General features: G+C 49.0%; 1 protein-coding gene across 1 annotated transcript; it reads left to right on the top strand.

Moving 5' to 3' along the window:
* The first annotated feature begins 1,013 nt into the window (after positions 1-1,013).
* LOC136383855 (uncharacterized) lies at positions 1,014-21,633 on the top strand. The gene is made up of 2 exons (XM_066353771.1): positions 1,014-1,100; positions 20,602-21,633. The coding sequence occupies exons 1-2, from the start codon at positions 1,014-1,016 to the stop codon at positions 21,631-21,633; spliced, it is 1,119 nt and encodes a 372-aa protein (XP_066209868.1).
* The last annotated feature ends 205 nt before the right edge of the window (positions 21,634-21,838 follow it).

Raw genomic sequence — 21,838 nt, 5'->3', positions numbered from 1 at the left:
CATCCTTTTGTTTAAAAGGATGGTACAAATTGTACATGTATTGCAGTCGTACAGCCTTGCTGGTTCAATCACTCGTCCACCATGCTCATGTTTTTCTTTTATTTCTTGCTTTACTTCTATCGACATCATTCTCTTCTTCTTCTTACCACTGTCCTTTCCACTCACTTTCTTTGGCCCCATGATAGCACACACAAAAAGTTAGTAAAAAATGCAAAAATGATGCAAGAATGAGTACAGCGCACGAGATTTGACTTGATTCTGCGGGTAACACGTGAGAAGTGAGAAAGAACGAGATGCTGGTGTTGTGGCTGCTGATAGTGGACCCGTGCGCCAACATGCCAACTAGCGGTAGCTTTCCGAATCACGACTCCTATCTCGGAATTTTGCTCGAATCTCAAACAAAAATACAGACTGAGTTGCAGCTCGTATCTTTAAAATTCGTATGTTTGTCTGCTCGTATCTCAAGGTACCACTGTGCTTGCCCCTCTTCACACAAGAATGATGCTTCTACCTCGTGTCGAGTAGAGACTTCTGGAGTTGCCATGGGCTCACTGTCCAGTCCCAGATGCATATTGTTTTCTGTCTTTGGCAACGTCTCACGATTCCTTGTGACAGCTGTTCTTACCTTAAAGCTGTACAAATATGTGTTGTCTCCTGGGTGCGAGGTGGTTTCCTAGAGTGTGGGGAGGCGATGCTCACGGAAGAGGTGCCGTCCGCTCCCGTGGGGCGGGAGTGCAGGGAGAGAACACGGCGGATGATGTTTCACTGAACACGTACTGTATCGGGTTCTGTGCGGGTTCCACGTGGTGTCTGTCTGCCTCGCGTCATCGCAGCGATTCTCGGAGGTTAGCGCTCCCGTCCTCGTTTTAGATCAAAGGAAACAGGCTCAGAGAAGTTCAGAGGTCTGTTCACGGTCACTGTCGTGGATATTCTTAGAACCCCCTCGCGGTCGTCTTCACCAGGGCGTGCATCCATTACTGCAAATGGGCTGTAGTTGCAAAGTTCTTCCGACGATGGCCCAGGGGCTGGCCCAGCTGCCCTACCCGTGCCCGCCTGCCTTGTACTGCCAAGCCTCCCGCTGCAGACTCGCTGATGCTCAGGTACAGACGCCCCGCTGCCTTCGCCTCTGGGTAAACAGACTCTGGGGTGCAATTCGCACAACAGAGCTTTCCCCGGCTTCGGGCTGAGACTGGTCTTCAACTGAAATCAGACCCTTGTTCGGCTATTTCTTCTTCTCTAGGCTGCTACTTTGTTGATAAATCATTTGAGCTTGAGTCTGCTTCTGGGAGAATCCGGCAGAAGACATTTACCCGCCACCGTAGCGGAAGTCAAAGTTTGAACCCGTGGCTGGCCCACTCACGTGCTTTTAGTGAGCATGCTTGACCCTGTCCTGGTGTGAGCTTCGTGGTGGAGGGTGGATCCATTCAGATGTCAATTCTATACAACCACATTTCTTATTTTGCTGCAAATAAGGGTGTCTCTGTTTACCTTGAATGTAGGTGTTCTTCACCCTCTTGCAACATCTCCTGCAAAGAGAAAAGGGGACATTCAGCAAGGTTGTCATGCTATTTAAAACCAGTCAACTGAAAACAGGTATGTATAGGCACACACCAGCTTCCTCTTTCTCCCACCAATGTAAAAATAGAGAGAAAATACCCGTGAACTCTTCTTTCCTACCACCCATGATGGCAATACCTAAACAAATGGAGAAAGAGTAGGTCTGGCAATAACATACCATATGCCCCTCCAATAGAATTAGCAGCAGCAACTAGAATGTCATTAGGCGTCACCACCTCAGGACTGGAGAAGTGTGTGTGTGTGCGGCAGTCACGCTGTCACTGGGCTAAGCTCTGCCTTCTGTGTTGAGTGCATGCGCTGCTATGCCCCAATGTCCCCTTCATCCCTTGTCCCTTGATTTGGTTCTTCTGTACTCGAGTCCCGGTGACTATGACTACCCATCCGTTGCCTTTACAGAAAACCCTTCTGGTCTTGACTATTGGTTGTCCCTTTGCACCGAGGAGTCCTTGAGTTTGTCTCAAGGTATTAAAAATGCCCAGGGGATGTAGGGACATAGAGCCTCAAAGCAGCATCAAAAATGTTTTGTAGCATCAAAAACATTTCTGTGAAAAAGTCCCTTTTCCATTATTACACAACTGCTCATTTTTTCAATTAACAAAGGATAAGGTAGTCTACCGAGGAATTTTGGCTGGGATCCCCAGAATTTAAATATGTATGCTAAGTGGGAGTCTAGAAAGACCTCAGATTAATCCAGTTCTTGCGACATCTGGGGCTGAGGTTGCAGTGGGGGCGGCTAATTGGAGCTCTGACTCTGGAAGGAGCCGTTCTGTCCAAGTTTGAATCCACGGACTCAGGTCGCAGCTGCAGGCTCAGAGTGTTTCCCCGAGCCACCCTCAGCGGAAGAGTTGACAGTGCACCCTGGACATGCCTCGGTGTCTGCTCTCATTCCTCTACTGCTCTCCTCCCCAATGAACGGCACCTTGTATCTCACCTGATACTTCACAAATAGACTTTAAGAGACAACCTTTTTTTTTTTTTTTTTTTTAATTATTTCAGGAAGAATGAGCCCCATTGTGAGCCCTGGTGGAGAGGGGTGATTTAGGTGCAGGGAGCCTCTCCACTATCCAAGCTCCTCTTGGGCTAGACTGAACGCCATGTTTTCCTCCTGCTCTTTGCCGGCAGGTCCACAGAGCTTCAAAGCAAGCACATACGCTCAAACTCAATGAATCCTGGAGCTCTGGGCTGGGGGCTTTTCTGTGGCAGGAACTGGCACCAAAAAAAAAAGTGGGGAAGCTCATCAGGAACTGGGCAGATTGCTAATGTAGAGTAAGAGGTCACACATAGAAACTTCCCTTTTTGCTTCCTTCCTTACCTTCTGTCCTTCCTCCCTCCTCCAGTCTGAAGTGACAGGTGCCAGAAGCTCTTCGAGGGTGGGGATGACCAGCCTGATCCAGGGAGAGACTGGACTTGGCCATAACCCTCAGCAGAGAGCCCAATACGATTTTTAAAATTGACCCTTAAATTCACGGAACTGAGACACATATTTGTGTCGGTCGTTTGTTGGTTTGAACACGTGAGGTCTTTTGGAGGAGACGCTTCTTTTCATTGTAGCATCAACATAATTTACAGGGTAGGGCAGAAGCAGGTTTGCAGTTGTGAGTATGCAAAACATCCAGTTTATGATTGTATTATTTTCCGTGAGAAGAACGGTGAACCCTACCTTTGCCCCACCCTGTATAATGGATGTCACTCAGTCCCTGACTGTGTCTCTTCCTCTCCCTCCCTCTAGTCCATTTCCATGTACTTTAAGGAACTTTCTTCTGCACAAAATGTGTGTTATGATCTTAAACACCTCTGAATGCACTATATAGTCTTCTCAGGGCCCAGGAGACCTCTTTCCTGGGCATTGTGCATTCACATTTACATAACGAAGCTTAAATAGAGACTGGGAAAGTCTTCTGGCTTCAACGCCAGTTAGGGCTTGCACTACCTGTAACACACCAGCCGGCTTCAGAAGGCGCGTGTGCATCTCGGAGACGGCACTACCACATGGAGGCTGGGCAATACTGAGAGGTGAGAGGACTTGGCTTTCTGCCCAGAGCCCCCCCCACACACACACACGCCCCAGCAAGTGTCGTGCTCACTGCTCCCCTGCAATCACGTCACTCCATCTCCTCCTGCAGCCCCCAAACTCATCGAGTCTGGTGGGAGGTAAAGTTGGGTTTTCCGTTCAGCGTCAGTGAATGAAGTTCAATGCATTCAGTTCCCCCTGCATTTGTCTCATCTTGAATCACGGGGGTGGGGGTGGGGGTGCTGTCCTTTGAAAAGCGTGGAGGGGGCCTAGGAGGGTACTGAGGGCTCAGAAAGGAAACTTCTTTGGGAAGCCTCGACCAAGAGAAACACCATCTGAAAATGCCTAAGCTAACAAAACTGAGTGTAGGACATCTGCTTTTGGCCCATTCTCATTAACCACTGTGTCCCTGGAGACTGGTTTTCCTCCTAATATGGTGAAATATGCCAAAAACAAGTAAATTCTCCTGTGGGATTTAAAGGATTTAACTGAATCACATGGAAAGTTACCAGATATCCTGAATGATTTATGTGGTGGAGGCATGGTTCTATTTGGATGAACTTCTTGCTGGATCACAGGAAAAAGAAAGTAAAATATTCACTCTATACTCACCAAGTGGTTCCAAGGGCCCGGCCTTGAGAAAAGACATCGTTTGTTTTAAAAGTTAGTTTAGAAATAGGGGGAAAAGAAAATCATATTTTTGTAGTAAGAGTTATCACAGTGCCATTTTTTTTCCATCAGTGCTCTGAATAGTCACTTTTCTTGTTAGTACATCATTTAATTGCTCATAAATAAGAAAAAGGTGTGTAAATGTGGTCTTCATCTAAGTGTTAACACATTGAATGGAAGTATGAAGTCCTTCAAAGTCATACCTCACAAGTTAAAACACACGAGATACATTTTAGAAGCTGGAAACCACATGGGGAGGTGGGACCCGGACACATGACCTTGTCCCTCAAAAAGCTACAGCATCTTTTTTTTTTTTTTCAAAGTGAGAAGTGGCGGGGGGGGGGGGGGGGAGGCAGACAGACTCCTGCATGCGCCCAACCAGGATCCACCCAGCATGCCCACTAAAGGAGAGGGGGAAGGGGTGGAGAAGCAGATGGGTGCTTCTGTGCCCTGGCTGGAAATCGAACCCGGGACTTCCACACGCCAGGCTGATGCTCTACCGCTGAGCCAACTGGCCAGGGCCAGCTACAGCATCTTTTAAAAGTTAAAGTTCAGGTCCACTTACAAAGGCACCTGTTCCACTCTCAGCCCTACTTTAAAATGGAACAGCAGAAATGAATTCTACTGAGTTCTGTTCCCATCTTAGTGACCCCAGGAAAGTCCGCAGAAACTACGCTTCTCAATCAAACATCCATTTAACCATTTATGACAAAGACCCCAGTTGTGGGCAGTATTTTTCAATGACAGCACTGGCAGGGGTCTTCAAACTTTTTATAAAAACCGCCCACTTTTGCAGTGCTGGTCAACCTGGTCCCTACCGAGTAACCAAACAGCGCTGCGATTGGCCCACCATGAAAGCTGGACCGCCCACTAGTGGGCGGTAGGGACCAGGTTGACCAGCACTGCAAAAGTGGGCGGTTTTTATAAAAAGTTTGACGACCCCTGATTGGGGGGGGGGGTGAGAATATACAACTGAAGTCTTACTTTGCAAAGGCATCTTCCATTATAGATGCAAGAATTCTCCCAAAAATCTTATATATTATAAAGAAAAGAACAGTCTGCTTTAAAAAAAGAATAGATCTGGGAAGGGGGGTCCAAATAGAATTCAAGTCACCACGGTCACGTGCCACCCTTCAGCGTGTGCGCCAGTTGCGGGCGCCGTGGGGAAGACGGGATTACTCTCGATGTGTTCCCCTCTGCACTCGACTTAATAAATTCCTACGAGCAGTGTCCCTAATACCGTCTGAAAGGCAGCAGGGGTCCAAGGAGGGAATTTGGGTGCCTTAGAATGACTAATCTTCTTGGTTTAGAAATACAATTTTTTTTTTTTTTTTTTTTTTACAATTTATTTATTTTTTACATTTTATTTATTCATTTTTTTAGAGAGGGAAGACACAGAGAGAGAAAGAGACAGAGAGAGGAAAGAGACAGAGAAAACAGAGGGAAGAGCAGGAAGCATCAACTCCCATATGTGCCTTGACCAGGCAAGCCTGGGGTTTCGAACCGGCGACCTCAGCATTTCCAGGTTGACGCTTTTACCCACTGCGCCACCGCAGCTCAGGCAGAAATACAGTTCTTAAAATATGAGGTGTAAAGGTCATTTTGAGAAACGGCTGAAAGGAAAGAAAAAGGGAGCATGCCTTCCACACACTGCATCTTGCATTGAGTTCCGGGGTTCCAAAAACGTTATGGCTGGAGCATCGTGATGGGAGAATTTCCATGAGGTCCGTAAAGAACAGCCATGATCAGTGGGAAGGAGAGAAACAGGGTCCGGCCTTGGGCAGTGACATACTTCCTTTTCCCGGTGCCCAGTTAATCTAGCCCATCGGAACGACCTTTGCCCTTGTTTTTAAGTTGGTTTATAAAAACAACAACAATAGGAAATGGCACTGCTGGGAGCTTTTCAGTACTGGAAATGCTATCAAATAGCATTTCCCCCTATCCCCCCCCCCAAAAAAAAAAAAACCCTCCAAAAATATAATATACAGCAAATTCAAGTTTTACGTGCTCTTGGAGCCCGAGAGGCAAAGGAGGAAATGCTGATTACTGGGGGAGAAGTGACGGAGGGGTTGGGTGGGGAGGGAAGTGGGAAGGGAAGGCTAGATGTTTAATTTCCAACAGCAGCGTTTCTGAAGCCAAGAGTATATTGCTGACCCAGGCCTGATAAAATGTGCAGGGATTTCCAGCAGTCCTCAGTCAGCTGACCTGTTCAAGGGGGAAAAAACAACAACTTTAAAATAATAACGTGAGGCTGTAAATATAATTCCTTATCTGGGGTTCTGGGGATCTATGCCTCGACGTGAATAGCTGTCTACAGATCGTCTTATTTCTCTCTGGGAAAAGCTTCCAGCCCAGGCACTGCCTGGACCTCAGGAGGTTAGCAGAAGAAAATGCTATATTTTTATGTGACAGACTGATGTAGATTTTATTCAGTAGCCAATCAGACGTCTATCAAGATGCTATCAATTACATAAAAAGGACAAATGGACATCTCCATCTGATTGCTGGTTATGTGGCGGTTTTGTTCTCTTTCTAAAAGCGTTTTTTTTTTTTTTTTTTTTGAGCCATTTCACACGTTTGCTGTCAGAATGAAGCGGTTTTGCCAGTAACACCGACTGAGCTATATACATTGCCTTACTAATCTGACCTTTCGTCGGTTTGGCTACCTAACCGCACTGTGTAAAATTTTGCACTCTGTTCACTTTTGATTGAAACTTGCAATGACCAAGTGGCAGAAAAATGGCCTTTACAAGGACATGAGTCCAACTGAAACTTGGCAAGATAGAAATCATTTAATTTTGGGAGGTTGTGTTCTATCTAAGAGCCTTCTCTGTGGTTTGTGTACCCTGAGAGTGATCTCCTATCTATCCAAGTCGTAGCTGAATAAAGCGATAGATAACAACATGCTCTGTGTTTCCAAGACACACAATAGGGTGCATGGTGGGGGTGCACTGCCTCCCCACCCTTGACCAGGCTGGCTGGGGGGAAGTTTGTTTGAAAGCTTGTCTATACCAAGAGGATTTTATTGCATTAACCAAGTCACACGACAGAAGCTGTCAACTTTTTGTTGGGTGTTAAAAATTACCTCCTGAATGACTACATTTTCTTTTCTGCTAAATTATCAGTTTATGTTTTCCAGTACCAAGGAGAGAGTAGATTATTTTCAGCAAAAGTAGTCCAGCTATTTTTTTTTCCTTTAAGAGAGAGAGAGAGAGAGAAAAAAAAAAAAAACTAGTTTTGTTATTTTCCTAGAAAGAATGACCTCAATATCAACCATCATTTTCCAGATACGACTTTGGCAACCTCGCTAAATCCATGGGAACTGTGTGCTGGGCCTCGTTGTTGACTTAAACCTTTGTTAATCCTAAACATTCCCAACTTTCCAAAGTTTGGGTCTATTTGTTCCTGTACTTTAACCTGCCTTGCCTTTCCTCCAGAAAAAAAGCAGGTCCTGGCCGAGGTCTCTGAAACACTAAACAAAAAAGGTCTGTGATCATAGGGAACTTCCACAGAGAAATAGAATGATTTTCAATAAAAAATCTAGTAAGAATATAGTTTGGTATCCAGTGAAGAGGGTGACAGGGCTCATTATATTGGTCTGGGTGATTGACTTTAGAATATTTTAAGATGAACTTCAAGGGGATAAATTCTTGTGTTAGTTTCCTTTCCTACTCTAATTTAGGTTAGTTACTAGTTGAAACTTCCTTAGCCAGGGTTGGTTGATTAACATTTGAAAAGCTCTAATGGAAGGTCTCCAGGAAGTTAAGACAAGGTGGGGTGGGCAAGAGGGTAAACAAACTCCTAGAATGTTCCTCCTTGAACATCCCCCCCCACGTTGAAGGTGGGCTGAACCAAGCAACTTGCTTTAACAAATGGAATATAGCAAGAGGAATGAGATGTCCCTCCTGAGATTAATGTATAAGGGGCTGTGACTTCCATTTGGACAGCAGCATTCTCTCTGGCCTTCTAGGCTTGTTGGTTTTAATGAAACTACTGCCACGATGGACAGGGAGACATACACAGCTAGCAACAGAGCGTGGCCTCCGGGCAAAGAGAAGTTGAGACCCCCTGGTCCAAAAACCTGCAAGGCACTGAATCCTACCAATCACCACCAGAGTGAGCTGGGGAGCTGTTCCTTCTCAAGTTGAGCCAGGAAATGACGGTGAACCCAGCTAACACCTTGACTGTAGCCTAAGAGAGAGCCGGAAGCAGAGCACCCCACTAAGCTGTGCCTGGTTCCTGGCCCATCAAAACTGGGAGCTAACAAATATTGTTTTAAAACATTAAGTTGCCCTGGCCAGTTGGCTCAGCGGTAGAGCGTCGGCCTGGCGTGCAGGGGACCCGGGTTCGATTCCCCTCCGGCCAGGGCACATAGGAGAAGCGCCCATTTGCTTCTCCACCGCCCCCTCCTTCCTCTCTGTCTCTCTCTTCCCCTCTCGCAGCCAAGGCTCCATTGGAGCAAAGATGGCCCGGGTGCTGGGGATGGCTCCTTGGCCTCTGCCCCAGGCGCTAGAGTTGCTCTCGTCGCAAAAGAGCGATGCCCTGGAGGGGCAGAGCATCGCCCCCTGGTGGGCAGAGCATCGCCCCTGGTGGGCGTGCCGGGTGGATCCCGGTCGGGTGCATGCGGGAGTCTGTCTGACTGTCTCTCCCCGTTTCCAGCTTCAGAAAAATACCAAAAAATAAATAAATAAATTAATTAAGTTTCAGGGTAATTTGTTATGCAGCAATAGCTAACTGACACAAAACAGCTACAAAGATAATGTTTTAATCTGTGCCAGTTGATCGAACTATATATACTCATACTAGGTGAATTATATGGCATGTGAATGATACCATACTAAAGCTATTTTTAAAAATGTGTGCCAAAGCATGTGTTAAATAGCATAAATAATATTGGAAACACATATGCAAATATCTGTGAAGGGAGTGGGATACAGAATATATGAATTGGCTGTTAACGACGTGGAGTACGGTAGCTCTGCCTCCGCATGTAATTGGCCTAAGACTATAGTGAGCCCAGAGTCCAGTAGGCTTCTAAATGGTGCCCTGGACCTAGGTAGGTTCTTGGTCAGCCCTGGATTTGGCCATCACATGGAGAGATTGTGTGGCTTGATTTTACTGAGGTTAGCTAAGATCTATTGCTGGAACACTGTGGCCTTTGTCTCAAGTAAAACCTTCCATCAAGCTACTTGTCAAGGGGTCTGAAGGACAGAGCCGTACTTCCCTGAGCATATAAGAGCAGATTGCGAGGCTCCTTTGTGCCTGTGTGTTCACAGTTGCTCGTCTGGGAGGCAGAATTGGGTCAGAGACTTGCTTTCATTGTGACACGCTTTCTGCTACTGAGGATATGAGAAATCTGTAGCTTGCACCTTTTTCTAACAGAGGCTAAAGAAATCCACCAAAAGGAAAGAGACGACCAGTGAATGACCAAGCAGACTCAGGCCATCCCGGCAACAGAGTTGCTGTGCCAAGAGGTTAATGCATCAGATGACTGACTGTCTCCCTCGCGGGATAAAAGGGCCCGTGTGTCCCCTGGCCTCTTTATTTCTTATGGTGAATAATGGATTAAACCAGCCCGGCAGCCGAGCCATCAGTTAATTTAAGCAACCTTAGAGAAACGACGGTGCCAGCCATTCTCTCCCTGGAAAACTTTCCACGGTTTCCCAGAACTCAGTCCAACTCCTTGTCTTGAACATGAGGCTCTTACAACTTTCGTTTTCATCCCCTCTCATACACCAAATGGGACAAGTTCTGAGAAGTGGGCAGTCCTTGTATGATCATTTCTTGCTTCCCTTTCTCTGCTCAGTTCATTCCATCCATCTGAACGATCTTCCCACTCATTAACTCTGGACAAGTAGCACCTATTATCTCCCAGGCTCGGGTACAAAGATAAATAGAGGATGGTGTGCCCATAAGAAGTGTCTTGTTTAATGTGTGACTTGGCCATCTCCGCAAGCAATTTTCAGCACCATTTGGTGAGTGATATGATAGGTTTCTGTGGGTAGATTAAATATGACCGTCAATTCTTTGCGGCTCCTCCTATTAAAAAGTAGATTCTTTTCCCCTACCTCTTGGACTTGGGCTGTTCTCATGTTTTGCTGTGATCTATAGTCTGGAGTGGAATTGACATGTGTCATTTCTGAGCCTTGGCCTCTGGAGACCTTGCAAGCTCCTACATTCCCTCTCGGAATCCAGCTGCCATGTACTAAGCCCAGTTGAGCCTGCTGGGGAATGAGAGATTGTGTGGAGGCGAGTTGAGGAGCCTCAGCTGATGACAGCACGGTATTAAGCATGTTTTTGATTTTCTGTATCTTATGATGTTTTTGACATCTTTGGGGCTTTCAGACCTGGAGAGAGACTACCCTTCCCCAAGGGGAATGCTAGCTCATTCCTAGAGGTGGAAGTCATTTTCCCTGGAGCATGCCTTTCATTTTCAGACTGATCAATCCAGCCCCCAACCACCTCCCTATCTAACTCTCATACTCCAAGCCAATATTTCCCCTAATCTAAATCAATCCAGGGCCAGCCACTATTAGCTAGGGATAGCTCTTTTATGCCCCCAAAGGCCTGTGGAAATTGTTTAAAGTAGCTGATCCTAAACTGGTTACCCGGCTTGGCCCTCAGATTTTCCTATGAAAATCTCAGTAAAGGGTCTGGCCCAGGCTTTCCTCCTTGTTCCTGCTTCAGCCTCCTGACCAGAAGCTGCTACTTCCTCCTGTAGCCCTGCGTGGTGTAGCACGGCACGCCCACTTCTCTTGGGAAACGCAAGTAATGAAATGCTTCTTTCAATGACGTTAGCCTCTCTGTCATTGCTCAATTAGCTCCACTAATGAAAATCCTGTGAATATAAATTTTAGAACAAGCACCAGTTGACTAGCTGAGTTTTTTAGCCCCGGTCAGACCTTCAGATGAGTGCAGCCACCTGCCCAGCTGAGTCTAGTTCAGCTCATAGAGTTATGAGAAAGTATTTGTGGTATAGAAAAAAAAAAAAAACCACAACTGTTAGGCAATGGAAAACTGCATTGTCCAGGGTGTGCATGGCCAGGACATGGGATTATGATGTTATCGGAGCTATTGAGGACTCAATAAATCATTGACAAGAGATATCAATTCAAAATAATTCTTGTCTACAGATGTGCAAATAAATTCTGTCTAGTGGGGAGGGGGTAATGCTTCTTTTCCCTAAAGCTCAATGTTGTCTCCATTTTCTTCTTCATTTCAATGTTCCTTTATTCCCTATAAATTTATACTTCTTGGACTTCTTCTTTGAATTACTTATAGCCTCTACCTGTTTTTCTTATTTAATTGAGATAAATGCAATCTTTAACACATGCTCATTTTATATCTGTATGACAGCCGTGGTTTTCTCTTGCTTTGAAAAGTATCCCTTACATTAGTGGTAGTCAACCTGGTCCCTACCGCCCACTAGTGGGAGTTCCAGTTTTCATGGTGGGTGGTAGCGGAGCAACCAAAGTATAAATAAAAAGAGTTAACCATAGTAAGCTGTTTTAGAAAGATTTATTCTGCCAAACTTAGCGAAAATCCAACATAAAGTACTTGGTAAGTAATTATTATTATATGCTTTAACTTGCTGTAACTCTGCTTTATAAACTTTATAAAGTAAAGTGACTTCCCTACTTTATAAATCACCATGACTGTGGAACTGGTGGTCAGTTAGAAAATGTTACTACAAACAGAGATACAAAAGTGGGCGGTAGGTATAAAAAGGCTGATGACCCCTGCCTTACACGGTCATTTTAAACCATTAAGTTTTGAAGTTCAGCAATGAGTAGGAAGCTGCAATAACGGACTGGAAGTGCTTGCTGCCATCCTGTTTGCCTGTATTTCTCTGCTGCCCATACTACTAACAGAAATGCCACTTACTTTTGGCATAGATGATAAGGATTTATAAAGGAAAATATCGAGAGCCTAGCCCTGCAACATTTTGACTAGAGTTAGTAGAGCGGTGAGGTTAATAAGGTCATGGGTTTCCACCATTGACTATGCTCAGGTTCGAACCCACACTTCTCCATGAATCAGCTGGGTAAACTTGGGCATATTTATTAATATTTCTAAGTCTCAATTTCCTTGTGAACCCAATTCATACTTGCCGCACAGAATTATAGTTCAGTAAACTGCAAATGAGATCGTGGAGCGGACCCCTTTGGGCGCGCCCACGTGACATCCAAGTCCTTACTTCTGAACAGAGTCCTGAGTTTGTGTAGGCATCCTCATTAGCTCCAGCTCCGGAGAGCTGTCTTGAGCTGGGTAAACCAGGGAGCCCCTGGCCCTTCCCTGGCACCTACATTCATTTAGGAGCCAACACAAGAGCAAGTTGACCCAGTGATACAAACTGCCAACGACTTGCATCCCCTGTTGAGAGAGAGTGTTCTTTTTTTCTTTTCTTTCTTTTTCTTCTGGGTGTAAACCAGGAAGTGTGTGAACACGTATTGCAGTAGGCAAGCATCCTGGGACCGAGAGGCCCAACAGCCTAGGGACAGAACCTTGGGTGAGAGTCAGAACAGAAGGACCGGAGCTGTAAGCGGAGGGCCTGCCCTGTAGTCCGGGTTGAGTGCAGGTGAGCTAAGTAGCAGCCTGGGTTCTACAGAGATAGAGAGGGATCTGAATCTGCACCGAAAGGTCTTTGGAGCACTGGCCAGGGGGGGTTGGAAGGGCAACTCTATTTCCTGTCTATTCTGTAAGAAAAACACAGTTTTAACATGTGACTGGGCCTTGAATGATTGTTCTTCTTAAAACCCAAACTCAAGTACAGTCGGGACATTGGCCTCTGTCCTCACTGCTTGTATAGTTATAATTCATCTCTGTCAGAAGTGTGGTCCTTTTCTGCCAAATTGTTGAAATTACAATTTTCAAGGGTCTGGCTAAGAAGCATTTTCCCATCAGAGATAGCATGTCTACTGTGGTTTTTGCCCTTTACGTTATGAAATAATAATAATTGCCAAAGTCTCGCTTCTGGTCATGAAGCATCCTTAATCTGCTATCACCACTACGAAGTGACACTTCCAACTCAAGCCCTGTTTGGGGGATGTGATAACAGAGTTGGAAATTTTCTGCTGCTGGCTGACACCTAGCACATTGAACTTAAGCTTCCAAGCAGTCTTCTGAAGACCGTTTTGCCAAAATGCAGACATGCCTGCACACACCGACACACACACATGCACGTACACGGTGGGTCCCCCCCCCCCCTTTAGAAAACCAAAGCAGAAAACCACATGAAGGAGGAAGAAGCACACTCTTTGACAAGACAGGAAGTCTTGCTTTCTTCCAGCCTCTTAAAAGCACTGACCTACTTTCAATACATGGAACGAGACAGGGCGTTCATCCAGAAGAATGGCCGTGATTATTGTTATTAATATGATTGCTGGAATTCTGAAATGCGGAGACTAACTGGCAAACGTTTAAAATTTGGAAAAGTGGCTAACATGGCATGTGTTTGAGTCACCCAGGACCGATCCTTGAGTGGCTTTTATGATCATCTGTTTCATCTCCCAATGACACCTTAGTACCCAGAAAAAAAATCTCCCCAATCAGATGTCCGCTTGGGTTCTGGGTTAGAACCGAGTCCCTCCCTCTATGATCCTTCAGTGCCTGAGGAAAAGGTCCAATTCCCAGTTAGGGTTAAATGTAAAAATCCTGTCTGTTGGTACAATTCATTAAAAGACAATTTGCCTATAATAGCTACTTAATGTGTCTGCAGTATATTTTCACCCTAGGCAAAATCAATAGAGACGATCGATAGAAAGAATTATCACAAATTTCCTGTCAACTCCATGGTGGTGGCAGCTGGGAAGCCATGCAAAGGGGCGGGACACGTATGTCGGGCAGCACTTGGAGGTGGGAGGGTTGTCTCCCAGCCTTTGGAAGACGGTCTAGCCCAGTGGTCGGCAAACTCGTTAGTCAACAGAGCCAAATAGCAACAGTACAATGATTGACATTTTTTTGAGAGCTAAATTTTTTAAACTTAAACTATATAGGTAGGTACATTGTTATTAACTTAATTAGGGTACTCCTAAGCTGGCCTTTGCTAAACAATCAAGGGGCCAAAGAGCCGCATGTGGCTTGCGAGCCACAGTTTGCCGACTAGGGGACTAGACTGTTTATCTCATCGTAACAGCCCCGTGGCTCCACAGGAGAGCTGCCCGCAGCCCCCTCTCGAGTTTGGCTAACAGACCATCACCTCAGTCTCCTACTTCTCGCCCTGGCTCCCAGCCCTTCCCTGGGTAGGGATGGGATGGATGAGGCCCTGAGTCTGGACTGATTTGCTTTTCTTTCTTGCTAACCCAACCGGGAAACTCTCTGAACAAGGATCGCCAATCGCTAACTGAAGCCGGAGAGGTCGCCCTGTGGAGTTCCAGCAGGGTGGACGTTGTTCTCACTCCTGAGTCCCCCATATTGACTGTTGACTTGTATTTACCTATTTCATCTATGCGCAGAAGATGTGAGCCCACACCTACCCTGTACCCCCGGCACAAGGTGGATTCGAGCACAGGTCTACCTTTGCATACAAACATCAGGTCCCAATTCTTTAGGATCTGAGGTTGAAAAGTAAGACCAACCAGGAAGGAGAGGGAGGACAGTCTTTTCTCCTCTCCTCTTAAGCTGTGTTTTCTCATTTGTCAAACTGGACATCCTGGTTGGTCACCAATTGAAACTACCAGCTCTAATCCTTACTTACTCCATTAACTGGCCAGCTCATCACTTGTATGTCAACATTGGTGAAGTGAAATCATCATCCATCTTTGTTTTGGGGGAACATGAAGGAAGAGGGTGAGGAAGGTAATGCACACGTTCATTTAAAATTTTATCAATTACAGTTGACACTCAATATTATTTTATATTGGTTTCAGGTGTACAGCATAGAGGTTAGACAATCACATACTTTACAGAGCGGTACCCCGATATTTTCAGTACCCACCTGGCACCATATATAATTATTCACACATTCATTTCTGTTTCAAAGAAACCCATGTGGTTCACTGTCATTCAGCTTAGGTCAGTCAGTGGTCGGCAAACCGCAGCTCACGAGCCACATGTGGCCCTTTGGCCCCTTGAGTGTGGCTCTTCCACAAACTACCACGTGCGGGCGCTACCTCGATAAGGAATGTACCTACCTATATAGTTTAAGTTTAAAAAATTGGGCTCTCAAAAGAAATTTCAATCGTTGTACTGTTGATATTTGGCTCTGTTGACTAATGAGTTTGCCGACCACTGGCCTAGGTCAGTCCCGGCTTTGCCTGAGAGACTGAGCTCAAACTTTATACTGTTGGAAGCTGTGAAACCAAAGTTTTGAATTTTTCTCAAGAATTTCATTTTTAATAATAATAATAAAAAAAATCACTGAGCCCATGTGTCTCATAAAAAGAAATGGTTTTTTCACTCTTGAACCAATAAAGCAGATGAAAACGTCGGAAGCCACGTCATCCCCTCTGTGTAGCTCATCCAGGCCGGGCAAAGATTTGGAGATTCCCATCGTTTCCTGTTTGGCAGATGGGGGAAACTGAGGAATCTCCAGGTCCCTGTCCCCAGGCGTGGCCGTCAGAGCATTGTCTGCCGGCCGCTCCGATTTGGAAGAGCAGCTCTCTTGAGGGTTGGAGAAAAGCCCAGAGTCCGGAGCAAGGCAAGCTCCAGCCTCGCCGGTGAGCTCAGCGGCGTTTCCGGCTGAGTCTCTCTTGCACTCCACGACCTGCGGTTCTTCCGGGGGTCATGTTGCATCTTGTCTTTGCACAGGCTGCCCCTTCTTGCAGAAAGACTGCCCTGCTTCTTTCCCACGCAGCAAACACCCAGTCATCAGCAGGAGCTGCTGGTCCACCCGTGGGGCTGCACGGCCAGGCCTGCCCACGGCACTTCAGTACCAGATGACATTCGTGTTCTCTCGTGTCCGGCCATCTCACCAAGACGTACACGGAGCATCACAAAGCGTGGGTCCTGTTTAATTCATCTGTATGTCCCCAGGATGGGTCCCACCGCCTGGTACAATACAGATGCTCAGGAACTGCTTGCTTGAAGGCATAAGTCCATGAACTGATGCAGACTTGGGAGAATGTGAGAAAAAAGATGACATTTCCCAACCCCTGCCAGAATCTAGAAGAAGACACAGGAAGGAAGAAGCCCATTGAACTTTCCGGCCAGCCTTTTCCAAGGGGGCTGTGTCTCCTCTCCTGGTCTAAGGAATATAAACACTCAGATGCCCTTCATTGATAAATAACTTCTCCTTTCATTAAAGAAAGGGGGGGTGTCACTGACAGTTACTTGGGGGGGGGATGATTTCTGCTGGGCTGCCAGGAAGCGTGTTCGTGGCTGTGGTCGGTATTTGGGCAGAGATACTGTAGGGCGAGCTGGGATCACTTTAGACTTTCCGGGGAGAGGTTTTTAAGGCTTTTCCCAGCCGATGCTGTCACCCCAGGCTCAGTTAGTCCTACATGAGAAAACCCTAGATGGGGCACTGCTGTCCCTCTTGCCCCTTCAGTACAAAGGCTGGGAACTGAGCAGCCCTCCGACAGACAATGAGAGGAATTCTCCCTCTAGCCTGCGGGTGTCAGCCTCCCCACCAGGGGGCCGGAGTCAGGCCTGGTTACCGAGTGTTTACCCAGGCCTCCAGGCCAGGCGCCCGCTGTGATGGGGGCTGCCCCGGGCCTAACCTGGGCCGTCCTGCTGCCTGTCTTCTCGGGGACCCAGGAGATCCTGCTATATCCAAGCACACCCCCCCCCCAAAGGGTCAGGTACCTGCGTTTTCACAGTGGAGATGGGGAAACAGAATGGTTACTGATGGGAGAGGCTCGTGAGCTGTACTTGGAGAGAAGTTGGAAAACTTGAAGTGGAGTGAACGACTTTGTTCCCTTCAGTGAGACAGGGCGATTCCAAAGAAGAAAAAAACCAGTGTGTGTGTGTGTGTGGGGGGGGGCAAAATAGGACAGGGGAGGGAGTCTATCTTCACAAGGGCCTGGTCTGGGGCGTTGCTTTCTATGTGTCATTTTATTTGATAAACCCAAATACTCCTGAGACCTGCTCCTAGCCACTGCAGACACACGACAACACTGAAGTCAGGGGAGAGAAGGGGCTGCCTGAGGCCACCCAGAGAGCGGATCTGGGAGTCAGGATGTGAAGATGCTCTGTCTGGGTCCGGACCATGAACAAAGCACAAAGAGTAGGAAAGTCATTAAAAAAAAAAAAAAAAGGCCCTGGCCGGTTGGCTCAGCGGTAGAGCGTCGGACTGGCGTGCGGAGACCCGGGTTCGATTTCCGGCCAGGGCACATAGGAGAAGCACCCATTTGCTTCTCCACCCCCACCTTCCTCTCTCTCTATTCCCCTCCCGCAGCCAAGGCTCCATTGGAGCAAAGATGGCCCGGGCGCTGGGGATGGCTCCTTGGCCTCTGCCCCAGGCACTAGAGTGGCTCTGGTCGTGGCAGAGCGATGCCCCGGAGGGGCAGAGCATCACCCCCTGGTGGGCAGAGCATTGCCCCTGGTGGGCATGCCGGGTGGATCCCGGTCGGGCGCATGCGGGAGTCTGTCTGACTGTCTCTCCCTGTTTCCAGCTTCAGAAAAATACAAAAAAACCCACAAAAACAAAAAAAAAAAAAAAAAAAAAAGAAGAAGAAGAGAGCCGAGCCAAACAGTTTAAATTCGGGTCAGCGTGCATTTCTTAAGCAGCTACTGTCTGCCCGGCATCATTCCTTTTCATTCTTATAAGATGTCCATTTGGAGATGAGGGAACGGAGACTCCGCTGGTCCAGGGTCCGGTGGCTAGAGTCAGGATTCAAACCCGGATCGCCCGGAATTCCAACCCCTGTGGTAAGGCGGGGAGGAATACTCCCGTATAAGGGTAGTAAGAGCTTGTAGACTCTGACGGGTGACTGGGAAAAGAATGTTCTCCCAAAGTTAGCAAGTTAGGGAGGGCAGAATCGACCTCTTTTCAGAGGACCAGTAGGAGGAGCGATTACAAGGAGAAAAGAGGCAGAGAGCAGATGAAAGCACCCTCTACTGGAGGGTGGCACCCTCTGTAGGTGACAACGCCATCCCACTCTCCTCCTAGAACTTGGGATCAGTGCAGGCTCCCAAAATGCCTGGATATTTTAATTTCCTCCGTGATGGTTTCATATACGGACGCAAATTCTTTGACACTTGCCCCGTTGGGAGTTTGGAAGGGGGCTATGTCCCTTCCCCTTGAGTCCAGGTGGGTTTCTGAGTTGCTTAGAACCAATGAAATGTATAGTAAAGATGACTCTGCATGATTTTCAAGGCTGGGTCAGAAAAGGCCACGGAACTGCCACCCTGTTTGTGGGGACACTCCTCTCTGGAGCCCTGAGCTTCCGGGTGAGCAATCCTGCTTCACAGGACGGCCAGGCTATGAGGGAGCCCAGGTCATGCGTTCTGGCCAGGAGCCCCTAGTGTGGTCCCAACCAGCAGCTGCCCTCAACCATTAGACAGGTGAGTCAAGGCTTTTCCAGTCCACAGCTTTTACCTCACTCGCCTGCTTCTCCTGCTGACCTTCGTGTCTTTCCAGTGCGAGCCCCAGAGACCACAGAACTGGGGACAGTGAGGACCACTGTGCGCTGCTAGAACCCCCCAGTGCGAGGGCTCCGCCAGCATCTTCAGGTCATTGTTTTATGTCAGCAGGTTTGGGGGTGGATTGTTGGGCTGCGATAGTGACTGGCATGTCATCTCACTTCATCTACTGTTAGGGGCAGCCCATGTCCCCTTCTGCACCCCCAGCGCTCACTTTTCAATGAACTGTGTGGATAACAGCGGGGGCCGTTCTCTGAAGGCCACGGTGGGCTGCTCGCACTCTTCGGTGAGGAAGGATACGTTGTTTAGACCGGCAGAGGCGAGCGGACTTCTTTACAGCCGCCTGTCCAGACCGGGCTCCCAGCCCTTCCCATCCCTCACTCCTGTCTGACAGCTTCTCACCCCTCCCCTGCGAGAAGCCCCATTCCAATGGATGGATGGATGGCGGATACCTTTCAGTCCATTCAGCCTCCAGGGCAAAATCTTCTCTTCCACTCCGGAGCCATTTAGGCAGTTCACGCCTCCATTTACCGCAGCCCTGGGAGGGAGCGGCTGCTGCCGGGCTTTTTATGAAAGGGGGCTGGTACGAAGCCTCCTTCCGTGGGTATCTCTCTGGCTTAGGTTCTACCCTACTGGCAAAATTCCATGGTTGTTAAAATTCTTCAAAGCAGGAGATGAGCTCATTTCTCTTAAATTAGTGCCGGGTAGGAGAGCTCTCATCTTCCCAGCGCAGAGCTCATTATGGTACCCGGCTCTCACTCGCTCACCATTAGCAGCGCTCTCAGCCAGGAACCGAAGAAGAACAAAGCCTGGCGTCCAAATAAGACCTTTCATGCTCTCTTTTATTTAGTTATTTACTTCTGGGTTGACTCTGAAATCTAGCATCCGCCCAGCACAGTGTGGGCTGGTAAGGTTTTGGCTCTCCAGAACTCGATGTCCCCTCACTTACTAGTTAGTAAGTACCCTTAATAAGTGACAGATACCCCCTGAGTCCCATTTTCCCCATCCGCAAGGCAGAGACAGTGATCTAGAGTGGTGATGTAGTCAGGTTGGGCCACAAGTGGAAGATTGTGACCTAAAATCTTGTTTATTGTTGTTGCTGTTTGTGGTTGCCCTTCCCCAAATCTTACCAGCTCTGCCTTCCAAACTGGTCCAGAAATGTATCCTATCCTCTCCATGGCCCGTCAGGGGGTCCCAGCACTGGCCGCCTCTGTTTGCATGACTGCAATACCCTCTCCTGTCTCCTGGTTGTGTCCCCGGTGCCTTCCTCCCCTCCTCGCCGGCCGCGGCTGCCAGAACCGTCCTGTTTCATCTTGCCATGTCACTCGGGTTCCAAACGCTTCGCTCACTTCCCTTCATCCGCAGAGCACGGCTTTTACAGGGGTCTGCGAGTCCGTGCACGATCCGGCTCCCATTGCCTCTATGACTTCATCTCTCCCTCCTCTCTCTCTGCCTCTCGCTCCCTCCCTGCTCCTCCCCAGACAGCAGGGACCTGCCCGGCAGCCTGTGCACTTTCTCTTACTTGGCCAGAGGCCCTGAGGCTGGTGCCTCTCTCTCTCTCTCTCTCTCTCTCTCTCTCTTTCAGAAGCGGGGCTCCAATGCCTTCTTCTCAGTGGGTTCTTCCCCCACTCTCCCACTGAAGATGCCCCCTCTAACCCCTTGCTGCTTCATTGTTGTTGTTTTTTAACCGGTCACCTTCTAACATATAATTGACTCGTTTGTTTATATTCAGTGTCTATTTCTCTTACCTAAAATATAAGCTGGCAGAAAGGAGAGGTTGTTATCTCTTGTTCTCTGCCATCCCTGGTGCCCTCCCGCAGTGCCCCCCAGCAGTGCCCCCCAGCAGTGCCCTCCAGCAGCGCCCCCCAGCAGCGCCCTCCCGCAGTGCCCCCCAGCAGTGCCCCCCAGCCTTGCCCCCCAGCAGTGCCCTCCAGCAGCGCCCCCCAGCAGCGCCCCCCACCAGTGCCCTCCCGCAGTGCCCTCCCGCAGTGCCCCCCACCAGTGCCCTCCCGCAGTGCCCCCCAGCAGTGCCCCCCAGCAGTGCCCTCCAGCAGCGCCCTCCAGCAGCGCCCTCCAGCAGCGCCCCCCAGCAGCGCCCTCCAGCAGCGCCCTCCAGCAGCGCCCTCCCAGCAGTGCCCCCCAGCAGTGTCCCCCAGCAGTGTCCCCCCAGCAGTGTCCCCCCAGCAGTGCCCTCCCGCAGTGCCCCCCCGCAGTGCCCTCCCGCAGTGCCCCCCAGCAGTGCCCCCCAGCAGTGCCCTCCCAGCAGTGCCCCCCAGCAGTGTCCCCCCAGCAGTGTCCCCCCAGCAGTGTCCCCCCAGCAGTGCCCTCCCGCAGTGCCCCCCCAGCAGTGCCCTCCAGCAGTGCCCTCCCGCAGTGCCCCCCCAGCAGCGCCCCCCAGCAGTGCCCCCCCGCAGTGCCCTCCCGCAGTGCCCCCCAGCAGTGCCCTCCAGCAGCGCCCCCCAGCAGCGCCCCCCAGCAGCGCCCTCCAGCAGCGCCCCCCAGCAGCGCCCCCCAGCAGTGCCCTCCCGCAGCCCCCCCAGCAGCGCCCTCCAGCAGTGCCCTCCCGCAGTGCCCCCCCAGCAGTGCCCCCCCAGCAGTGCCCCCCCGCTGTGCCCTCCCGCAGTGCCCCCCAGCAGTGCCCTCCAGCAGCGCCCCCCAGCAGCGCCCCCCAGCAGCGCCCTCCAGCAGCGCCCCCCAGCAGTGCCCCCCCAGCAGTGCCCTCCCAGCAGTGCCCCCCAGCAGTGCCCCCCAAGCAGTGCCCTCCCAGCAGTGCCCCCCAGCAGTGTCCCCCCAGCAGTGCCCCCCAGCAGTGCCCGGCACAGAGCAGCGCCTCAGAGACGAGGCTGATTTGACCACTCACCACAGGAACGGCTGTTGCTAATATTTTATTTGAATGAAGATGACTCGGTGTGTCTCCTCCACCATCCACAGAGGTGTTTAAGAGCATCGCCGCTGTGCTGCCCTTGTTTGAGGAGATGTGAACGATGAAAGCCTGGATTAAATCCTTTTGAAGTCACAGGGTGCAGGGACAGTGACACCTCAGTCTTCTGACCGCTG

This window comes from Saccopteryx leptura, chromosome 12 (genome assembly GCF_036850995.1).
Source record: "Saccopteryx leptura isolate mSacLep1 chromosome 12, mSacLep1_pri_phased_curated, whole genome shotgun sequence".
Classification (NCBI taxonomy): Eukaryota; Metazoa; Chordata; class Mammalia; order Chiroptera; family Emballonuridae; genus Saccopteryx; species Saccopteryx leptura.
The sequence above is the reverse complement of the archived record's forward strand: the minus strand, read 5'-3'. Positions and strand labels throughout refer to the sequence as shown.

What these genes read in the sequence shown, in the direction of transcription:
- LOC136383855 (XM_066353771.1), top strand. Translation starts at nt 1,014, where the DNA reads ATGGCCCAGGGGCTGGCCCAGCTGCCCTACCCGTGCCCGCCTGCCTTG. An exon ending in GCAGACTCGCTGATGCTCAG is followed by an intron (nt 1,101 to 20,601) that starts GTACAGACGCCC and finishes GCCCTCCCGCAG; the next exon opens with TGCCCCCCAGCAGTGCCCCC.